This window comes from Ambystoma mexicanum, chromosome 12, assembly GCF_040938575.1.
Source record: "Ambystoma mexicanum isolate Mex_15411 chromosome 12, UKY_AmexF1_1, whole genome shotgun sequence".
Classification (NCBI taxonomy): Eukaryota; Metazoa; Chordata; class Amphibia; order Caudata; family Ambystomatidae; genus Ambystoma; species Ambystoma mexicanum.
The window spans coordinates 206,524,168-206,547,112 of NC_090936.1; the positions used below are offsets into that span (position 1 = coordinate 206,524,168).

Genomic DNA, 22,945 nt, shown 5'->3' on the forward strand with positions numbered 1-22,945 from the left:
ATACTTTTATTAACGGATAGTGGTCAGACAGGATACAGTTGACGTCTATTTTTTTATTTTTTTTTTAAATAGCCATGCAATTACATTCCTATAAATGTAAGTTCTTACATAATGCGTAATTACACTATTGCTACTGTAAAACACTACATTGTCTCAAGGCTTTACAGTACGATTTAGGTTGGTGTATCGAATAGTGTCAACTATATTTCATTTTGCTGGGGAAGATGCACCCTATTGACCAGGGAACACTAAAATGTCCATGAACACACAGCCAAATGATTTTCGTGGCGAACCTAGTTATGTGACCTGCTGGTTCATACATCTGTGAAACTGGTGATCAACCCATTCAATCTCCTCACCCTGTTGCTTTATATTCGCTACCCTGATTGACACACACTACACTATTCCACCTACTTTGCCCCGTTCACTGCCTGCTACGCCATCCACTTTGCTTAGTCTCTTACTGCAATACACTGTAGTTAGCCTCCAGAGCTCACTTTGCTGTATGATTAAGATTGTATTATATATCTGCATCTGCAGGAGAGAGCTGGTCAAACTGTTTTCAGAGCTTATTTTTTGTTTTGTTTTTTTTTTGTTTAATCCTATGTATTTGTGTCCCCATTCATGCAGCTAACCTTTTACGTTTTGCAGACATTCATCCAGGGCTCGCCAAGTTTACTCGCCCACTCAGTCGAATAGATTTAATGTAGGGTGAGTACCATTTGCAGGGGATGTTTGAACTTTTAACATTTACTTTGTTTTCAGTAAATGTAAGAAGTTTCACTGTGCATGGTTGGCATTTGGGTGGTAGCAGTGGGCCAAACAAAGTGGGTTTGTGGTGACCTGCACCATTTTACAGAAAGTGCCTTTACATTTTTGTATCCGTTGCCATGGGTCACTTGCATTTCTCTTAGGTTGAGTAGGTAAACTAATTTACTCAACCTGCAGGTCTAGCGGAATTTTAAAGAATTTGTAAAGCCTGACTCATCTCACCAATGTCTTACTTCAGGGGTGCGCGAAAATTATGTATTGGCCATTTTATGTCGTGGGTACAAATAAGTTCTGGTGACATTCAAAATATTAGCATAACATTGCTGATCAAATTGGTTTGTTTGCTAATCAAGAACATTTTAATTAACAAACTCTGCTAATCAATTTCTGAAAACTAATTTATGCATGGCAGATGTCGGACCACCTGCAGATTCCTACTGGAGTCTCTCACAATCGTCTGTGGTGGGCCTACAAGGGGAATGTTCTGAAGGGAGAACACTTTTTGGGCAACCATGACCAGAGATGTCTGTAGTGACCGGCGCCTCACTCACGGGGTGGGGAGCTCACGCCAATGATTTGGCAGTCTGTCTCCATTGGAGTCCAAGCTACACATCAATCTTTTGGAGCTGAGCGCAATCAGACTAGAGCTGAAGGCTTTTCTACCGTCTGTACTGGGAAAGAATGGCCCGATAATGACTGACCATACGGTGGCGAAGCACTACCTCAACAAGAGGAGGCGTAGGGTCACTACCACTGTGCAGAGAGACAATGCAGCTCTGGTAATGGGCTATTCAAATCTCCCTTACAGCACCTAGCCGGGGAGGAGAACACAGCGGCGGATGCTCTGAACAGGCAGAGCATGGTCTCCCATGAGTGGGAACTAGCTCAGGAAGTCCTTCAAGAGATTTTTGCCCTTTGGGGGGAATCCTTCAAGTGGATCTGTTTGCGACCCATGTCAACCAGAAGTGCGAGCTGTACTGCTCAAGAAGAGCTCTAGGAGATACGTTTGTGGTAGAGTGGGAATTCCCACTACTGTACGAGTTTCCTCGTGTCCCAGTCATTCCTCAAGGAATCGTGGCGGTTGAGGAGGTTCTGGAGCCGCATGATCCTCATTGCACCGGATCGGGGCAGGTGAACGTGCTACCCAGACCTTTTGGACTTGTCCATCTATCCTCCGCTACGTCTTCCAAAAGGCGTGGATCTTATCTCGCAAGAGGGCGGGTTCTCCACCCAGAGGTCAACACACTCCACCTTCACGCTTGGTTTGTGAAAGGTTAAGGTACAAGGATTGGGACCTCGAGGACAATGTGATTGAGGTGTTGCTTTCGGCCAGAAGGCCAGCAACAAAGTCTCTGTACTGTTGCCGTTGGAATACGTTTTGCGACTGGTGCAGGGACAACAATGTTGATACTTTTCAGTGTACAACGCCGGATGTGCTATCCTTTCTGCTTTCATTGGCACACAAAGGTCTTAAGGTTGGAAACATTAAGGGTTACCTGGAAGTGCTTTCAATTTGTAAGTGCTCACCAGGAATGCTCCTATTTCAAGATCCTCTGGTCACTCAGTTTCTAAAAGGGCTCACAACTGTGTTCCCGCCATCTAAATTTCAGGTTCCTGTTTGGGACCTCAACATGATTTTGAAATTCTTGATGGGTCCTCCATTTGAACCCTTACACTCATTCCATAGAGATTGTTTATCTTCAAGAAAATACTATTGGTTACTCTTACATCTGCACATAGAGTGAGCAAGTTGCAAGCGCTTTCTTCCAAACCACCCTTTACTATATTCTACAAAGACACGGTTGTGTTGAGGGTGAAACCCTCTTTCCTGCCTAAGGTTGTTTCAGACTTTCACTTACGTCAGGAAATTGTGCTGCCGGCCTTCTATCCTCCTCCACATCGTAGTAAGGAAGAGGAGTGGCTACATAGTTTGGACTCTAGCAGAGCGCTAAGCTTTTATATTTCCAGAATTTCCAAATTGAGAGTGGACAATCAACTCTTTGTAGGTATACAGGGCACAGACTAGGCCAGGCTGTTTCTAAACAGACCTTGTCTAGGTGGATCATCCTCACAATTTTTGAATGCAGCTGCCAGGCAAAGTCCCTCCGGAGGGCTTGCATGCTCATTCCACCAGTGGTATGGTCACTCAACAACAACCCTGCAGAGGGTTGTCCCTATTAAAAACATCTGTGATGCTGCAAATGTGGCCATCAATACATACGTTTACTAAGCATTACTCTCTGGATACTTCCCACGCTCAGGATGTTGCTTTGGTAAGGCAGTCCTTTACTCTACCCTTTAACTATTCTGCATGTCTAAATTCTTCACCCTCCTCCTATCATGGATACTGCTTTGGGAGTCTGTCAAAGATGAGGAATACATTGGAGGACACAATCTATTCGAAGAACAAGTGAGTTACGCCTGGTAACATTCTTTCGGCTGGATGTTCATCCAACGTATTCCTGATCGCCCTCCCAACGACCTCTTTTGAATTTCCCATGCTTTTACAGCTTTTGTTCCAACAAGGCTGAGTACTGTCCTGCATGTATTTATGGGAACCTCTGCTACACGAGGAGGGTAAAACTGGAACATAGGCCAACTGGCGCCGTGCGTGCTACTTATTACATCCGACGGAGGCCTTCGAGGGATATCGATTTGACACAGGGTGCCCCCTACCAAAGAAATGTTTCCCAAGCTGGACATTGCATGTCAAAGATGAGGAATACATTGGAGGAACATCAAGTCGAAAGAAGGTTACCTGGGGTAAGTAACTTGTTCTTCTCAGTGTTGGTCTCCCACCCAATGATCTTTAAGCAACGGGTCACAGTAAACTACAAGTGCAGATTTTAAATTGGAGTCCTACGTGTAAAGAACCAGGCCCTAAATTTGGTAAGGACGGTCCCAGTGATTTCTCTGTAATCATGTCGGGGGAAAGTAATTTCGCAAACTGATTGTCACCGTACCACGGGGTTGGTCAATAGAGACAATCATTGGTATCGGAGTGGCTCTTACATCAGGGGTCACAGAAGTAAATGAGCAAGGTTGTTTCAAATTTAAAGACCCAAGTGAAGTAATTTTTGTCTGACCTTTAACCAGATTGTTAATAGATGTGTCTGTGCGGAAGGGGCGACGTGAGTTTAAAAAAAAAAACATTTTTATTTATTTTTTTGGTAAACTGTGCAGACCCAATTGGCTGGTCGAAATTATGAGGATCAGTACCCATCTCTTTAAACTGGACTATCGTGCTGGTACTCTGCTCAACCCTCCCACCTGGTAAAGCCACGTGACTTACTTGTACAGAGTGATTACTTTTTTTTAAAAAAAACTTTTTCAGACGATTGTAACACATTGGTACAGACCTGTTCTGAAACCTCATGGTCGTTAAACATCGATCAATAAGATCAATGTCTGTTTTTGGGCGTACTTCCAGCTCTAGGTTTGGCTGTTGGCTGGTTGTTGGTCTTTTAGCCCCAATCCTTTTTTTTTTTTTTTTTTTTTTTTGTTGTTTTTGTTTTTGTTTTTTGTTCCTATTGGCATGTTTTAGAAATGGAGAATGAGGGAGCCTCTGGAAACTCCTCTGCAAGACCTCTAACAAATTACAGCGGCACTAATGCATGACCTGTGAATTTAAGGTTGCCTTGCAATTTGTTAGGGGCGTGGGGGTGAAGTACTATCACTAATTATGTCATCAAAAAGATCCTGCTCAGGAATATGGGATTTTAGCTCGCTCGGACAATCTTGTCTAAATTGAGATCAGAACCCTCATCATCTTACAATGAAACCCCCTGATAATCAAGACAGTTTTTCGTTTCATGTTTAGTATGGCTGTAGCTGGCCACCCCCTGACGGGTCCTTCACGGATTACCTCGGAACCTGTAGGAGGAAACTTGGTCCAGAATTCCACTGTAGGTGATGGACCTACTGATGTGCAAGCAGTCTGAGCATAAGACTATTTTGCAAAAGACCCCATTTCATTTGAAACCAAGTTTGAGCATTTCATTCCAGCACACAACCCAATAACTAATTTGATTCTAGCCTCACTAGCAAAATATTCAGATTTTAAATGTACATTTTTACCAAAACCATGTCCTGCAAGCCTCTAGATGCCAGGTCCACCAAAAGACCCTCCAAGGGCCGTGTGGGTAGTAGGGGCTGGGGTCTTGGTCTCGGTTGACCAACGGGTATGCAATGACTGGACAGAGTCCATTGTTAAAGTACCAGTCAATAAATTGGATGATTGCTTATTAGGGAGACCAGCTTCCACTGTGTTGCATCCAGATAGTATTTCCAAATCAGCGATTTCCTTCACATTTTTGTCATTGGCTATGCAACAGACAGAGAGTGGTCACTTCTTAGGTTATAATCATCCCTTCACCTTTGCCTCCACTGGGATTAACAGTATTAAAGCTTTCATGATTTTTTTTAAACTTAAAGTAATGTTCAAGCTGTGATCCAAACAACAATGTATCAGCTGCCGAGATGTGAACGCAATCAGGCTGGGCAGAAGGATATTTAGGAAAATAAATTAGATTTGGGCGTAGAGGCTGGGAGAGCAGCATGAAAACAAACTTGCACATAGGGGAGGCATTAGTCAACCAACAAGGAACACAAGTTATCCACTCTAACACGCTTTGGCCAAGTTCTAGGGTCATTTCCACATTTCAAAGTTTGTGTAAGCCTCCATCTTCAGGCCCATGGTCCCCAGGCGCTTCTTATTCCATTTAGTTGATTCTTATGTGAAAGAGGTGGCCTCTCCAAACCCATCTGAATTTTGTATATTGCGTTTGCTACCATTTTTACTCCTTTTTAAATGCTGCCATGGTGAGTCCTCATGAGTTAATCATGTGACTGATCGTGGCATGGCTCATGGGTCTGAAGAGGGTAGGCATTTAGATACTGCAATTGTTAGTTCGCCGAGCATTGGCTGGCACATGGCCAGAGTGCCCGTTGAGACATGATGCAGCAACTTTAGTGTTCAACAATGGTACCAATCCTGGAGAAGAATGCAAGAGTTGACTCAAAGGCTTAAGGCCTGCAGACATCCATCCTTCCTTGTGATACATCACCAGCCCACAGCAATGCTCTTTACAAAGTCACAGGATTTCCCAGTTTATGCCGCGGACTACCGCAGACTCCTCAAACTCTGCCTCAAATAACCAATTATCATGTGAGATGGATGGCCGAAAGACTCATGTCATTTTGGTCTTTGGCAGTAGGCTGATATCCTTAAGTGAAAAGTAGACAACTCCCTGCACTTTTCCCCCTGACTGGACAAATTGCCTCACTTGGCTCACTCTGCCAAAAGCACTCTACACACTTTTATTTTTCAACTTGATTTTTATTTGCATTTCTTGAGTTCACAACAACCGAAAAACATTCCAACGTACATAAAAACAGGAAAACTGCCACTCCCCCAACCTCACTCCCCCCCCCCCCCCCCCCCGAACCAGGAGAATCCACACAAGTTGTTGTTTCCCAAACGCTCGCGAGGCGGTCCGCTTACAGCTCTGACTCTTCCTGAGTGTCTACAATTCCAAGCAGGGGCATCGACTTCGGGCACCATGCTCTGCGTGCCCCCTCCTTTAGGTCTGATTGGGCCGAATTGATAATCTATCTAAAGTTCATATGGTCCCCTTGTATTGAGTAAGTGAGCCACTCCATCGACGTGCCAGCACCAGGGCTGCCGCCATCATCATTATAACATAAACCTTGCGACGGGACCTGGTGGGAATTTCTTCCACAAATCTGCCCAAGCCTATCATGTCTAGGCCTCGAGTCTTACCCCCACATTCCCCAGAGTGTGAACCACAGCCTGCCGGATATGAGCCCAGAACGTATCTAATTTTGGACATTCCCACCATATATGAGCCCATGTGCCAATTCCCCCACAATGCTCTCCAGCAACCTCGGGATGACAGCGGGTAGATCTTATTTAGTCTAACTGGGGTTAGATACCATTGGACCATCAACTTTAGCCAGATCTCCCGGATCTGGAGGGACCTTGTTAATTTCGGTATTTGAGCCCACAAGCGTTGCCATTCTGGATCACCGATAGATATCTGCCCCTGTATCTAACTGCCACTTATTCATGTATTTCCTCAGCGGGGGATCTTCCCCTTCCTTTATTTTTATAAATGGAGGCCGTTAAGCCCCTATCCCCCGAATGCGTATCCAAATATTTCTCGAAGGGCGTTAGCATTCTTGTGCCTGCTTGACGCATCTCTGAGTGGGACAGCCAATGTCGCAATTGAATATACCCATATCTGTGTTGCTCATCTAGCCCAAAGTCTCGCTTGCACCTCTCAAAATCCTTAACTGACCCACCCTGATACATGTCCCGAAGCATCCGACAGCCCCCCTGATACCATGCATCGAAACCAATATTCTTCCATCACGGGGTAAATTGTGTGTTTTCAAATAGAGGGGTATCTGGTGAGGGGAATGTAGTGATATGGGGTCCCTTCACTGCCAAGTCACACGCTTCCCCCCCACAGTCGATGTAATTTCGCTTGCATACATTTGAGGGGTTCCATCTGCCCTTGGCTTCCAAAGCATTCCCTCCAGTTGTCCCCCCCACCACCGCTTTGTCCATAGATCTCCAAGGTTTGTCACAATCATCCTGCTGCCAGTCTCTAATCACTCTAATTTGGGCTGCTAGATAGTACGCCCTAAAGTCCGGGACGCCCATTCCCCTCGGTGACTAGGGGTCCTTATGAAAGATGCTGCCAACCTCGGTTTCTTCCAGTTCCATGTAAACCTGCCAGTGATCTTGTGTAATGCCCTGAAAAAGATATGTGGGAGTATGATAGGGAGGGCCGTAAAATGGTATAAAAGCTGAGGTAGAACCACCATCTTTAGTACATTGATGTGTCCCAGCCAGGAAATGCGCAGAGGACCCCAATCAACCAGTTTTGACTTAATTTTCTGTAGCAGGGGAACATAGTTTGCCCTAAAAAGATCACCAAGTGTCCTAGTAAGATGTACTCCTAAATGCTTAATGTGTTTAGCGGCCTAACTGAAGGCGTAGGTGTTCCTGATGAATCTCTCCGAGAATGGTGTTAACCCCAGGCTGAGTATTTCTGATTTGCTTGGATTCATCTTGAGCCCTGCCACTTGTCCAAATCGCTTAAGTTCATCGCATAGCACTGGGAGAGATAGCTTTGGGTCTATCAACGTAAGGAGCAAATCATCCGCAAAGGGGGCTACTTTGTGTTCATGCCCCCCAAACGGCCTCCCTAATTGCTGCTAAGAAAGGCTCCAAGTGGAACACGTACAGCAGTGGAGATAGAGGGCAGCCTTGTTTGGTGCCTCGATCCACCAGTTCCGGAGTGGACACACTCCCATTAATTGCAAGTCTAAGGGTCGGATTTTGATAATTGGCCTTTACCCACTCTATAAATTTGGGACCAAACCCCATTCTATGCATCGTGGCGAAGAGGAAGGTCCACTCCACCCGATCGAACGCCTTTTTGGCATCTATTGCCAGGAGGAAGGGCGGAACCCCCCCTCCTGTGTGCTTTTTCCGTCAGGTGAACTATCCTCCTTACGTTATCGGCCCTCTGCCGACCCCTTATGAAACCCGCTTGGTCTGTCTTCTACACGCTTTTGATTGTCACAATACAAGCGTGCAGGTGTACTTATTCCAGTAGTAAACCCGCTCTCTTCTTAGCGTTGTATAAAGTAAAACTAATGAACTGCAGTGTAGTATCTGGGGTCAAAGCTGATGTTCTGCGTTCAGGACATGGCAGGTGAAGGGTAATTTCTAGACCCAACACAGGAGCCCCGCTATTAACAGCTGCAGCGCTCCAAAACTGCAGCACCTCTTATAACACGGCCCTCAAAATCAAGGGCACATCAGCTCACCTGTCTCAGCAATCTTAAGACCGGGCCTAGGGTACCCCATAAGCCACCACCACCACTGCTGCGCACCTCGACCGCGCCCAACTCTGAGGCACAAGCGGGAGCCTTCGGGGGCTTTAGCAGAGTGGATTTCGCACACACAGGTGCTGACAAGGGAGAGTTCAGAAGAAAGGAACTTACAACGTATGCAGTTTCACAAATTCGTCAAGAGTTGAACTAGTGTCAAGCCAAACTGAATACATCCACACAGCCGCTTCCGACACTCAGACACTGGGTGCATTAAGGGATGTGAATATTGAATTTGTTAAAGCTAGATATTGTAAGGTTGCTTCCAGCTTTTTAATTTTTGTTTCTAGGTTCGCCACCTCCTTGTTAATGTGAACTGTAATATTAATTATGGTCTCCCCCCCATTCCCCCCCCAGCTCCTCTAATGGTTACTTTCAAGTGTCCCAGGTCAGTCAGCCCAGCTCACAGGTAGGGGGTGGGGGTTTGTTTAAAAAGTAGGCTACAATGTCTTCCCTAGTTTTTAACTGTGAGCCATGTTATCTAAGGTAGTCTCATTTAGCAGTCAATAGTTTTGGTTGTTTGTGGGTGGTAATGGGTTTTAAAGGATACTCTGGTATTGCATGGTCCATTATTACTATGGGTTCTGGTCTTTTGGGTAGGGCGACAGGCCGATGTAGGTTTTGATGACCATACTTTAGGCGTGCCACTCTGCAAACATATACTAAGACCAAAAGCAAATACAGGACAATCTACAAGGAAGAACCAACAATAAAACTACTTAACACCCATAGATCACCTGAACCCAACTAATCGCCCCCTTCTCGTTACCACTGCCTCACACCTCATGTACTACACACCCCCAAAGGGCTAGTGAAACAACCCACCAAAACTTGCAAACCGCATAGTCCTCCATACTACAAACTATTCAGACACTGGATGCCACCCTTACAAACACAAATCCAGTGCACATAACAAAGCACACCTAGAAAGCTCACATGCAGATGCTAGTTACTCCTGCTCTGCATGCATCAACAGCAGAGCACACATTCCATCCTTCCTCACTAACCAACCTACCCACTTTTCTTGCAGAGCCACATGAGCGCCTTGAGACCATGCAGATGGCAGCTCTGCATGGAATCAAACACTGCATAATGTAGTCAGTTTTGGGTAAACCTAATTTTGGGTGGATGAGAATCTGGATTATCGAACACTACAGGTCAGGAAGTCACTGTCCTCTGATTTAAGCTTTGCACATTTTGGAGCAATGTAAGAAACTTAGTGGTTCTGACTTTGGATTGCTTTTCCAGAATTAGGTCAAGGGGGATATAACCTCTGCCTACAACAAATGGTCCCTCTGAGGAATGAAGTACAGTTGTTTTGCATGTGTTCCCAGAACGGGGGGGAGACGGCCAGGAGGCCTTAAATATACTTGCTAAAGATACTGGAGTCATCAAGTTTAAGGTAGCAAAGTAACCACCTTCTTCTACATCATGCTTTTCATCGGGTGAGGTTTGGGTTCGGGCATATAAGGGTGACTACGCCATTTGTCTTGACAATTGCAACAGAGCAAAGTTGAGCCCCCTGTAAGGAGGGCATGATATCAAACAGTGAAGACCGACATAGTGATCAGTTAAATGGTGGTTATTGAGTTTTGAAATGTGGTGTTTAAACGCCTATCTAATCCTAAATCTAAAGATGGGAGCAAGCTAAAACCATCAAATAACACAGTCCTAATGGAGTCTTGTCAAAATGAAAAGGCCTATACTAATACAACTATTTCAATTTCCTACTTCTAATAACAAATGGTGTGGGAAACAAGGTTATGCAAAAGAAAAGTGTTCACAAAATGATATGTCAGGATAGTTGAGAAGTTGGCTTCCCTTCCCCACCTTTTCGGCACGGGACAAGGCAGCGCGCTCAAGCTTTGCACACACTCTGGCTTCTCGGCCACAAGGATGCAGTTTAAATCGCAAGTATCGGTGCCTTCTGCACAAAGTCTCTATCATTCAAAGTCTTATTACAGAAGGCCTTATGCAACAAACATCAAAGTACCTTTCTTCTTAGGATTTCCACATTCACAAGTTCATGTGATTTCACTCTTGACCACTGGTACACCTCTGCCGGGCTCAGACCCTCTTTATCAAAATGTCCACAACTGGTCTCCCTTATTCGGTTCAGACCCCATGCAATTCTACACTGCTTTTCTCCTTTTATCAAAAATCAAAGATTTTTCGATTGCACAATGGTTTTCACTAAAACCATTGCAGGACCACTTCGATACGGTTCCTTTCTCATGCTCTTCTTTCACTTCTTGGTTGGATACCTCCGATCTTCGATCAAGCGCACTCGCGGTGCAGGACCACTCTGCCAGTGGTATTGTATCTTCCTTCTCATAGCTCACACGTTTATCAGCCATTTAGCTTTACTCAAGTCTTTCAACACGCTTGTTTAAAAATGTTAATTCCTGCGTTTGTTATTCAATGTTGCCGCTTGAAACCTTGACTTCAACACTCCCTGGTCTTGCATCGGTCTCCCCAACTCACCGGCAGTGTTAATCTCTCTAGCGCTGTTCTGTTCCTGGAGCCAAGGACGAAACCACGGCGGCTGCTTGTTACACTTTCTAACTTGATGGTTTCGTGAAAGTAACTGTTTCTTGCCAAAAAGGTCAAGGGTATTTCTTTCTTGTTTTGCCGTCTTTCACACCTTGTTCATCTGCCGTCTCAAATGCTGTTCCTTTGTGTTTTGCCTTGCTTGGTCATGTCGGGTACACTGCTCGGGTCTTTTTTTTTTTTTCTTCTCCCAGACCGGGAGGGGAGGAGAGACTGCGTCTTGCCATCTGGTATCCCACTTCCCAAAGACCCCTCACCCAGGTGATCCTCCAACACTGGGCCACCCCGAAGGTCTGGATCCAAAAACAATGGCTGTACCCTGGCCACCTGAGATCCACGGGATTAGTGGGTGAGACACCTAGTTTCTCACACAACCTAGTCCTTTTCTTAACCTCTTCCTGTTGTCATTTGGTTTCCTGGAGGAGTAAAGCATCTACTTAAACTGACTTCAACTGATTTTTTTTTTTCCTGACAGGGCTGTTCAGACTTTTTGTGCTGTATTGAAGGTAGATGCAGTGCTCTAGATAAGATTTTGAGGTGGAAGTATTTTATGCATGATTTTTCAAATTGGAGAGTAAATGCAATTTCAAGAGTACAAATGAGTTTTCTCCTCTGCAAGAGAGTAAAACGTATCCAACACACACAGCCAATGCATACGTAAAATCAGACCAATAGACCAAAAGCATTGTAGATCAAAGTTGTCTGGTTTGTGCAGAGCCCTTCACCATATTGGCACATCTCTTCTCGTCTGCTAATGGTGCATCTTCTCTCCCACCTACTAGTGGGACAACTCTCTGTACATGTGTGATAACTGCGTGCATGTGCACAGAGGAGATGTGCATGCTAACAACATGCCTTCTATGCACGGTCATCCAAAGAAAGGGTGGAAAGCTACTGTGAAGGAGGGCGGTCTGCACTTCCCAAGTTCCAATTACGTGATGCAGCCTTGATGGGTGTGGCGCAGAGGGAAGACCGCAGAGGAGTCACTTCTTTCAAGAAATGCAATAAATGAAGAATGACTGTTCACACAAATTACTATCGATGCTGGAAATTGACAAAATGTACTGGGGCCAGATGTACCTTCTTTTAATTTTTACATTTTTTTTTTCTTCTCCCCTTTCCTTACTCAGCCTGACTCCAACATGTCCTCGCCAGCCCCCACCACAATGCCCAACAGTGCTCCCCTGGCATTCTGGTCTGTTTTGCTGTAATAAATCAAGTACCATTCGAAATGGGATAATAACCGTTACCACAGAGCTTAAAAGCTGGAGGAATTTGCCTAAAAGCGCTATGTAAGAACGCATACTCCCTTTCGACCTGTTATTGGCATAGCCTCCGTACACATGCAGCAGCACATCTCTCTGCATGTGCTAACTGAGCATCTTTTCTGCATGTGCCAGTGGCACATGGACTCCCTGCATGTGCTATTGACAAATATATTCAGTTCAGGCTAATGGAACCGTTCATCCCTGCATGGGGTAATGGCCCATCCCTAGTGGCATAGCCCAAGAGCAAGCACACGTCTTACGACAGCCAGCATAACTTTATAAATTATACATTACAGAGCAGGTTTACAACAGTAAAGGAATAATTGCAGATGTGTGGGCTTCCTCCCCTTTTTATTTCAGCACTTTGAGGGGAGAGGTGGGGTGACTGGTGGCTTGTGAGAGTAAGCTGACCTACCTGACCTCTCTCCCATGCAGGGGCACAACAAAACCTACATTTTGGGGGGCAGGAGCGGGGAATTAAGTCATGATGGGAGGGGCCACTTCAGAAAATAGGCAGGGCAAACTTGGAGGCTCTGCCCCCACTGTTCTACCCAACTCCTCCCATGGTCTGGTGTGGGGAACAGCTATTGAATAGTATATTTTAAAGAGCAATATGCAGAGAGGTGATGGAAGACTTTCAAGAAAGTAACAGCTTTAAACTTTTACTGCATTTGTTAAAGTACATTTTTCTGAGCACACACAGTAAAACTTTAACACCGCCAGTTTGGGGGAAAGACTTCCCTCACCTCCCTGCCTATCAAAATGCAAGTACGCTCACCCAGGGGTGCACCTATGCTAAAATGTAGGCTGTGGCTAACCCTTCAAATGTTGGGAGAGGCACTCACTTCAGAGACTGTGGATGAATGGCAAACCTACTTGTGTAGGGGCATCTAATGTCATTACTCATTGTAATAACAATATTCTAGTGCAGCTTCAATGTTACAATCAGTCAACTGCTCTCTCCTTTGAGTTTGAAACGCCCACTTCTTACAGAACCTGAAGGTCCTAGAAAGTGTGAAAATGGCAGATGGTGTGCAATGAAATACTCAATATCCTAGCATAACAGGGCATTGCAGAGTGTGGACCAGTACTCTGGACGGCCCAAGCACCTTCAGTGGCTGGGAGCAACAGGAGATAAAATGTAATGTTGGTTCTTCCACAGTTTGCTATACTAGAATCTCTGGTGCACTGACTGGCTGGTGACACTGTCTGCCTGTCAAATCCAGTGTTACAAGAATGGGGGAGGGCCAGTGCAGCAATAATGCAATTCTATGCAGCAGTATTGGAGCCACTAGCAGAGGAGCACCAGTATACACCAATGTGTCCATACACTTATTGAAACTGTCCTTTTGGTAAGGTTGTACATTTATAAGCTCTCCAATTTTTGCAATTGAAATCGGGGTGAGATTAGATTTGCCCAGCATCACACACTTGCGCTAAACATTGAAGCTGGGATTTTAACCCACTCTTTCAATTTGGTTATGGCCACCTTCTTCCGCGCTTTACTTGGAACAAAACTTGTTGTTTTGGGTGTCAAGACCTACAATAATACTGTCCTATAGAGTTTACTTGCATACTAAAGCATCATAACATGTAAATCCTTATAGCAGCATTTTGTGCCAAAATAATATCACTATCTTTATTTTCAACATCCTGTATGGGAAACTAGAAGATGCCAAAGGCAAAACATCCAGGATTTACCCACTTCATTTTCAGCGCTTTAAAAAACACCCCAAAAAATTAGTTGTGCCATAAACTCGCTTGGGTTTGGAGATTCGTCACAAACCTCCAGCGTGTTATGTATGGTTATTAAAGAATATTCAACGAAGGACATCAAAGCAAACTTTACTTTTTGGCATTTCAAGCTATTAGACGTTATGGGTATGGACACATTTTAAAAGGGTGCATGCTTTATTGTGTTGCTCGCTTAGCTGTCACAGATTTAGTCTTTCAGTTAGAAATTCACCATCCTGTGTAAGAGAGGCTATGCTGCTGACAAAAGAAATGCTACATTGCCATCTAGTGGTGGAAAGTATGTTTTTTTAATTAATAAATCAAAGTGTACACGGTAAATCATCTGTATTTGCCATAATTACAGGTGTAAAAAGGCAGATTAAGCACGTTATCTGCAGGGCCGGATATATGCATTTCATTACATAATGGTGCTCAATATTGGCTGTGAAATAAGGATGACGTGATGCTGGGGCGTGGCTTGGTGGCCATACGTGGGTGAGTGTCTCGCCAGAGCTCCCGACAGATCTGGCAAACTAGTGTAAAATCACTGAATTTCGCATTGGAAAACGCATGAAGGTTGATGGAAGAGCTGTGGAGCACACTGCTTGAAGCGCGAGCAGCATCAGAGGGGGGGAAAAATGACAACAAGCGGGCCAGAGCGGCTGCGACAGCAAGCACAAAATGGCAGGCGCGAAACGTAGATCAGGCTGGGACTCCTTGTCGAGACGGAGGCTCACACGGAACAGCAAGGTGTGCGGGTGTGGAGGCGAAGGCCAACGGAGCGAGGAGAGAACAGCCAGAGAGGAGTGCCCAGCTGCAGACGTGGAGTTCCAGTCCCATTGCGGAGCGACTGAGGGAGACCGCACCCTTCAAAGGGAAGAGGCGGCCAGCCAGCGGGGACACAGAGCCTGTGCGAGCAGGGAGTGCAGCTTGCCACCATCTGAGGTGCTGTGGGTCCGGAAGGGAGCCAGGGGTAACGGGAGACAGAGGTGCTTCCTAGCAATATGCTTATAGTAGGGCTGCTGGAGGGGGAGGAAGGCAGAGACACCACAAACTGCATAGAGAACCTACTGCTACGGGAGGTAGGAGCGGGGAACCTATCCCAAGGCTTTGTAGTGGAGAGGGCGCATGTTAGGCAGAAACCTGTGCAGTTCCCTCTGGGACCACTGCAAAAGATTTAAGACTACAGGTGTTTCGCAGTAAACCCACTTGGTAGCAATCTGTACCACACAGATTCACTTGGTAGCTGTGGCTGAGCAGTCAGACTTCCCTCAAGAAGAGTTAGGCAGTATACAGAGTATTCACAATAGGTCAAGAGAACACAGTAGAACAAGTAAACACTGACCAAAGCTTGGTGTAAAAGAGATATAATTATTTATTTAAAACCACATCTAGAAAAACACACAGGAACTAATAGTAAGCAATTCAAAAACACGGTCACTAAAAGATATATACTCCCTTAGAAGAATATTAGACAAGTCTTAAGTAAAGCCCCACTTATTTTCAGACAGCGGTGAGCGCTTAACGTAGATGGCACTCTAATAATTCGTTTTAAAAGGGGGAGAGAAAAGCAGAGAATAAATTGAAACCGATCCCAACACTTTTTCACGAACACAACAAGAGGAAGGCAAAGTAAAACTGTGAGTTCAATTGGCTGGATCCACTTTGAGAGGATCATACGAAATGTGTCCAAGCTCACACGGTTGCCGTGCACAAAAGTCTTGAAAAGGTTCAAAAAGGAGTTGGACCACAGAAAGGGACCAGTTAGGAGGTCAAGCTGGCCAGCCCAGTCCAGAAGGTTATGGGGTTATTATTACCTTGTAGCAATCTTTAGAAAGGGAGGCCTGGCGGACACGGTACCTTTTAAAGTGGTGAGAATACTCCAGCGGGGGCAGTTGTTCCTGGCAGCAGATGCAAGTCGGTGCTTTGTCTGGGGGAAGAGGATCTCGTCGGGGAGGAAGACAGGAGCCTGTTGCACTGCCAGGGAAGAAACCAGCCGCAGAGTTTCTCAGGTAAAAGGAGCGATCCTTTGGTTCGCGGTTCAGTGGTAAGTGGCTATCCGGTTGCCGGGGTGCTTGGCACGGGCAATTCGACCACAAGCCGATCTGGGGTGCGAAGAGAAGAAGGTAAACTGGTTGTGCCCACCAGTCAGGGGAAGAAGCCTCTCCAGCCGGGAGATCTTCTCTGTCGTCGGGAAGTGGTGAGTCGGTTCTGCAGGGCTCCACCGGTGGTGTCGTCGTGGTAGGTCGGCTCAGCTTCTCCCTCGTCGGATTCTCAGGTCCTGTGGCGACTTCTGAAGTTCCAGTCCCCAAAGCCCTGCTTTTATGCAGCACACCCCCATTCACTCAGCCTAGCTGTCCACTTGGGCCAATCATACAATAGTGCGACTTGAGTTACCAAGGTAACTCAGTCCAGGGTGCATAAACCCCCTCCCACAACCCCTGTGGTACCCAGACAGAGTGGCACCACTTTTGGAGGCTTCTGTGGAGAAGCCCGCCAAAAAGTGTAACAAAGGGCTCGACTTGGGTTGGAGTCACAGAAGAGAACACAAACGCCATTTTAGAATTGAGTCCTGGCAAAAAAATACCAACCGGTGAATTAATATTGAATAAATAAACCGGCGGTATGTTCGAGGCTATGAGAATTAAATAATTAAATTTGGTAGCCTCGAACAATGGGAAAATCCCATAGGGATATATTCGCGGTCGAATATAAAAAGTAGTATCCACTGCCACCAGCCAAAACTCGATCAGGGGGGATGGAGACATGCCCCCTCGACTAACAGACCCCGGGGCAATCAAATTGCCCCGACCAGTACGTCCACAATATGATGGTTTGTACTGGTTTCTGTTAATAATTTGGGACTAGTAAAGCCAATGGTGACTTTACATGCCCTGTGAGACAGTATTCAGTCCCAGGGTATGGAGTCTCTGGAGGGGTGTCACTATGACACCCCTGTGTCGCTGCACGGAGGGTGCTGTGTAACACACATAAACACATGAGACCCTATAGAGTAAAGGACCCCAAAGCCCATACAACACATTAACAGTCAAAGGAACACCACACATGGCCAAGAGTGGGAGAAAAAGAGGCTCACTCTTGGCAGGAGAAAAAACAAACTCTGGAAAAATCCAGCAAAGCTGCTGGGGGACTCACTAGGTTAGGAAATTCAGCCTAAAGAGAATTCTCCCTAACAGCGCATAGAGCTCTAACCATGAGACCCCATCTGGGGGCACCCCCAAGACCTATGATCGCAAAGATCATGAACTTCAAAGACGGGGAGAAGATCTTGACTTTCTCGAGGGAGGGCAGGGTGATGACAAACGGCACCAGAGTAACCATCTACCCAGACTATACAGCGCTAGTGCAGAGACAACGGGCGCAGTTTTGGCTGACCAAGGAGCGCCTCCGCGTGGCGGGTGAGAGTCATGCTATTATACCCGGCCAAACAAAGTGTTGCACAACGAGAGGTCACACATCTTCGAGGCTACAGCTGAAGCCCAAGAGTGGATGGACCAACCAGAGATCCCACAACCAAGAGAGGGAAACGGGAGAAACAGGAATGCACCTCCAATGAAGCATGAAGTGAGAAATGACACAGTATACTTTGCAGAGGCTCGGACCAACAGCCCGACTGGCAGGAGCTTCCACAACACTTGAGCAGACCGCGGATACCACAAGTACTTATCAGAAGAAAGGAACTGGGGGATGCACCCCGACGTAACACGAAGAAGCTAAACAAACAGCAGAGTAACACCACAGAGACTTGAACCAGTAGTAGGAAGCGAGAGCTCCCAGTTTCCGGGAGCAGGCTGCTGAGACCCACAGAAGGGACCCCAAGGGAGTACGGAATTTGCGTTGCCAGTTTTAAGGCACCACGCTACAGCGAGTGCGCCCACAGAAAGGGGGGCGGGATCCTGGGAAGCAGTGGAGCCCGAGCAGGTGGAGGGTGGCTGGGCGATTGTTTAATTTTGTGGGGAAGGCATGAGCGGAGGAGTGCACATCAAACGAAAATGGCATGACAGAGGTAAAGAGGGAGAGCAATTAGAGCCACGTCCGATCACAGTGAACTAAATGGGTTCACCAGTGCGGGAGGCCAGCAAAGATCGGAAGCAGGCGAAGACGGTCAAGGTGTGGAGAGATCAAAACCACCCCAACGGGCAGAGAAAAGCTGGAGCAGGCCCGGATGCACGAAGCATCATAAGGAAGATGACTTACCAGCCCATGAGAAAGAGCGGGCTGCCGGACTCGGCAAGTAAATGGGCCAAGAAGTGGGTAATGTAGTCACATGGAACGTCGGAGTACTAAATGCCTACGTCAAGAGGCTAAGTGTATACGCCTGGCTCAATGGGGTAAAGGTCCACATCTCAATGCTACAAGAGACACATTTGACGGCTGAGAAACGAGCTAAAGTAGCCAAGAAGTGGGGAGGCCAAAGGTATAGTTCCACATATTCTAACTACGCGAGGGGAGTGCTGACGTGTATTGCCCCAGGATTCTCTTCCAATTCCTAAAACAATAACTGGATGCAGACGGCAGGATCCTGATTATTCAGGGAATGCTGGAGAACCCGGAGGTATGCCAGGTGAATGTATGCTCCGAACCACAAAGCCACAGGGTTCTTTAGGATGCTCCCACCCCCACCCCCCCGGCTGGCCCCATATAGGACAGCATTGATCTGGGGTTGGGGATTGCAACTGCACAATGGACCCTCGGCTGGACAGATCGGATAGCAAGCACAAGAAACCAGCGTCTCCTGCCAGACTGTTACGGAAGATACTGGATCAGCTGGAGTTGGAAGACGTCTGGAGGAAGGTACCCAGGGGAGGGAGGGTTACTAGGGGATTCACACATTATAGCCCCCGCTATTCACTCAAATTGACTTCCTATTCACAGGCAAGGAGACACTGGGGGATTTCACCGGGGCGCACATTCACGCACAGACGCTATCCGACCACGCCCTGCTAGCTGGGGCTTGGACACACATACAGAAGAGCCCACATGGCGAATGAAGGCTGAGGCATTGATGGATGGGGGAATTCCAGGAGTACATGCAGAGCACGATAGACAATTATTTTGATCATAATGCGGGGAGTATGGAGAGCACTGGAACAGTTTGGGAAGCCCTTATGGTGGTATTCAGAGATGGCAGCAATAGGAAAAACCAGTGGCCTCAGGGTGAAGTTCTGGACGAAGTAGAAAAGGAGGTGGCACGAGCAGGTGAGATGAATAAAGAATCGTGGGATACCGCCACCTTGAGGCCTAAGTGCATAGCGATTTGGGAGAGTCTGGGAAAACTGATTATGGGAATCTGTACAGCGACTATATGTAGAGGGAGACCAGCCCAGCAGGCATCTAGCCTGGCTGACCAGACAGGAGAGCAAGCGGGAACCGATAAAAAGACGAGCAGGGGGGAGGAGATCAGGACGCCATTAACACGGTTTTCTCAAGATTCTCTGAAAAACTGTACTCCTGGGTCCAGGAGGCAGAGGAGGGAGAGATAGAGGAGGCTCTGGCAGATATCACCCTTCCCCCAACTGACAGAGGAGCAAAGCTAAATGCTAGAAGCACCCCTCACTGTGGAACAATTGTCGGCGGTCATAACTGGGCTTCTGACGGGCAGTCCCCGGAGCCCAACGGGCTACCTGGGAATTCTACAAGAAATGCAAGGACAGCCTAGCCCCGAGACTGTTGGAGACGCTAGAGGAGGTGTAGGAGAGGGAACCGCTGCCTAGGAGTATGTCGGAGTTAATCGTACCAATACTAAAACCATGGACACCGTCCCTAGAGTGTGGCTCTTACAGACCAATCTCCCTGATAAACCAAGACTCCAAAATCCTTACAGCAGCTCTGGCTAACTGGCTTAAATGGGTCAGACTCACGCTGGTACACCCAGACCAAACTGGGTACGTACCGGGAAGGAATAAAACGTGGAATCTCTGCAGACTCCACCATGTCATAGACGGTACGAATAAGAGATAGGGGGAATGTGCGGTGGCATCATTGGATGCCACTAAGGCATTTGATTCAGTGAACTGGGACTGGCTCCTGGAGTGCTGGCCCACTTCAGGATAGGGGAAGGGTTTCTACGCTGGGTTACACTCCTGTATAAAGATCAAAGGGCCATGGTGAAGACTGGGAGGCACATCTTGGAGGAATGGAACATTGCACAGGGAACGAAGCAGGGCTGCCCACTGTCCCCGATGTTGTATATCTTGGCCTTTAAGAAAGCAGTGAATGGTTCTAGGGCTGAGTTCAGGGACACTGGAATGGAGTACACCAAATCTCAATTTACGCAGATGACATGTTGCTTTATGTCCGGAGCCCGCTGACTTATTTGCCAGAACTGCTTGAGTTGAGGCCCTGGGAGAATTCAGCAGGCTTTCGGGAAATCCTTGTTGTTCCCCCCCCCCCCCACCCCCCCACACCACCCCCCACCGGTGGGCCTGAGAGGAGTGACCCCAACCCAGTTACCGGACCTGGGCCGCATGTGGACCCCACATGCTTTCAGATATCTAGGAGTGAATATCTACCATGACACCAGAGAAACGCACAAGGCACATACACAGGCAGCCCTAGACAACACTGAGAGGGCCATGCGGTTTTGGAGTACGTTACAGTTGGGCATGTTAGGGGTGCGGCCTTACTGAAGATGACGGTGCTACCCCGTCTCCTATATTATTTCACTAACGTCCCTTACAATATCCCTGGTTCATTTTTCAAACAATTACACTCCATAGCACGGGAGATCCTGTGGGGAGGAGGGAGAAATGGGCTGGCACTGAACACACTGCACAGGGACTATGAATGGGGGGTAAGGGGGGGGCATTATTTGGCAGGCCAACTGGAGTTTGTAGTACAGTGGCTGGGAGAAGATGCATCTATAGACGCAATACTCTTTCAACCGGTGTTGCAGCAGTATTACCTGAGGGGTCCTGTGGATAGACATCCTCAGCAAAAACACTCCCAAACATGGTTGAGCTGGGCATGGACCTGTGGAAAAGGGCGTGGAGAATCCAAAGTATAAAGGAACCCTGCTCTAGACACATCCCTCTGGCGGGGCTAGTCGATGCCCGCATCCCAAATCTGGCAACGTATAGAATGCGGTGGGAAGACAAAAGGAGTAGCCATTATAAGGGATATGTGACAAGGTGGACACTGGGTGGACTTTTGGACCCTGGTGGAAGAGCAGGGCATACATAATGGCCAATTCATATTGTACAACATGGTCCGAATGATGAGGAAGAGATGGGAGACCATACTGGAGGTGTAAGACGCAGGAGGGGCACTAGATGCATGGTATGATTTCTCGGAAGGGGGTCGGGGGGCACACTGTGTCCAGACTCTGAACAACTACTAGGTGCCACCAACACAAGAGTCCTGCAAGCTCGAGCTAAATGGGAGCATGAGCTTCGGAAACCCTTATCGGACGAAGAATGGCGCAGAGTCCTCTGGTATGCTAAAGTCTCCAGAAACGCAAGGTTCATGCAGATGCAGCTCTACCTCATACACAGAGCATATCTGGCGCCCAAAAGAATGTCGAACATGGGGAGCAGACAGACCTGGAGTTTCCCGCGCTGCGCAGCAGAGCTGGCGGATTTGTTGCATATGTTCTGATCATGCCCAAGGATAACGCACTTCTGGGATACTATCAAGGAAAAAGCATTGAAGGGAGGAATCCAAATGCAGGCATGGACGCCAGAGTCTTATCTACTGGGACTGTTCCTGAGAGAGGGTAAGCAGAGAACATACCTTGCGAAAATGAGACTTGATGGCGATATTGGCAAAAATGCTGCATAGCAACGGCGTGGAATCCAAGCACAGGACCCCCACAGAGGTGGTGGGGAGGACCTGAAAAATGGCCAAAACATCAGTGTGGACAAGGGTGACGCAAAGGGAAAGTCGATAGTGGGGCCTAGGTACTGGTGTGGAATACCTTTGTGCAGGACCTGTTCGGAAGCGAAGAAAGAGACATCACAGACAAGCCCAGAGGCTCGGAAGAGGATTAAACAAACGATGCAGGAAGGGGGGGTCCAACAACAAGAGGTGAAAGGTCTCAGGGGGAGGATAGCTCGGCCCACCCGCACCCGAGCGAAACATACAGAGAAGTGGATGAGCATTCTAGGCTGAGGAGGCCTCGCTGTGACTCGAGTAAACAAGATCCAAGCGAAGTGCCAGTAGAAATGTGAAGTGTTGTTTAAGTGGTTATTTATTTGTTGTGTGTTTGAAAATCAAATAAAAAGGTTTTAAAAAAGAAAAGGTTACTTGATGCTATTTCAATTGAGGAGGCCTCAAATAAGTAAAATATGCTGGATGGGAGATCTAGAACTTTGTTGGTGGAAGTGAGGTGTAGTATATGAGTGAGCCAAATCTGGTTTAGTACAAGTTACTGTCCAATTCGGTGGAAACATGAAGATGATGGAAGAAACTGTGATGGGAGAGGAAAGAAAAATTAAATGGATGAAAGAGCTTGGGAGGTGGGTGGCAGGAGCTGCTGGAGGAGAGAATTAGATTAAATACCACCAAGAGTATGTTATGATGAAAAGATGAATAGATGAAATGGATATGGAACCTCCAGAGGTAACAGAACAAATCGGTAATTCACTGGGGCATTAGAATTGGGCAACTCGTTCTGAGGCGTCACACTCCCAAGAGCTGAGGGAGCACAAACCTACAGATCTGATCCAAATAGTAAA

General features: G+C 46.9%; 1 protein-coding gene across 8 annotated transcripts in view; it reads left to right on the forward strand.

The window, feature by feature from the left end:
- Positions 1-22,945, forward strand: part of ARMT1 (acidic residue methyltransferase 1) — a 440,514-nt gene that overhangs the window by 94,799 nt on the left and 322,770 nt on the right. For 3 of the 8 annotated variants that reach the window (XM_069628307.1, XM_069628309.1, XM_069628308.1), the window contains exon 3: positions 652-711. The exons of the other annotated variants lie outside the window; for them this stretch is intronic. In XM_069628307.1, the coding sequence (XP_069484408.1) occupies positions 652-711 (60 nt within the window). The remainder of the gene's footprint in view (positions 1-651; positions 712-22,945) is intronic. 8 annotated transcript variants of the gene reach the window in all.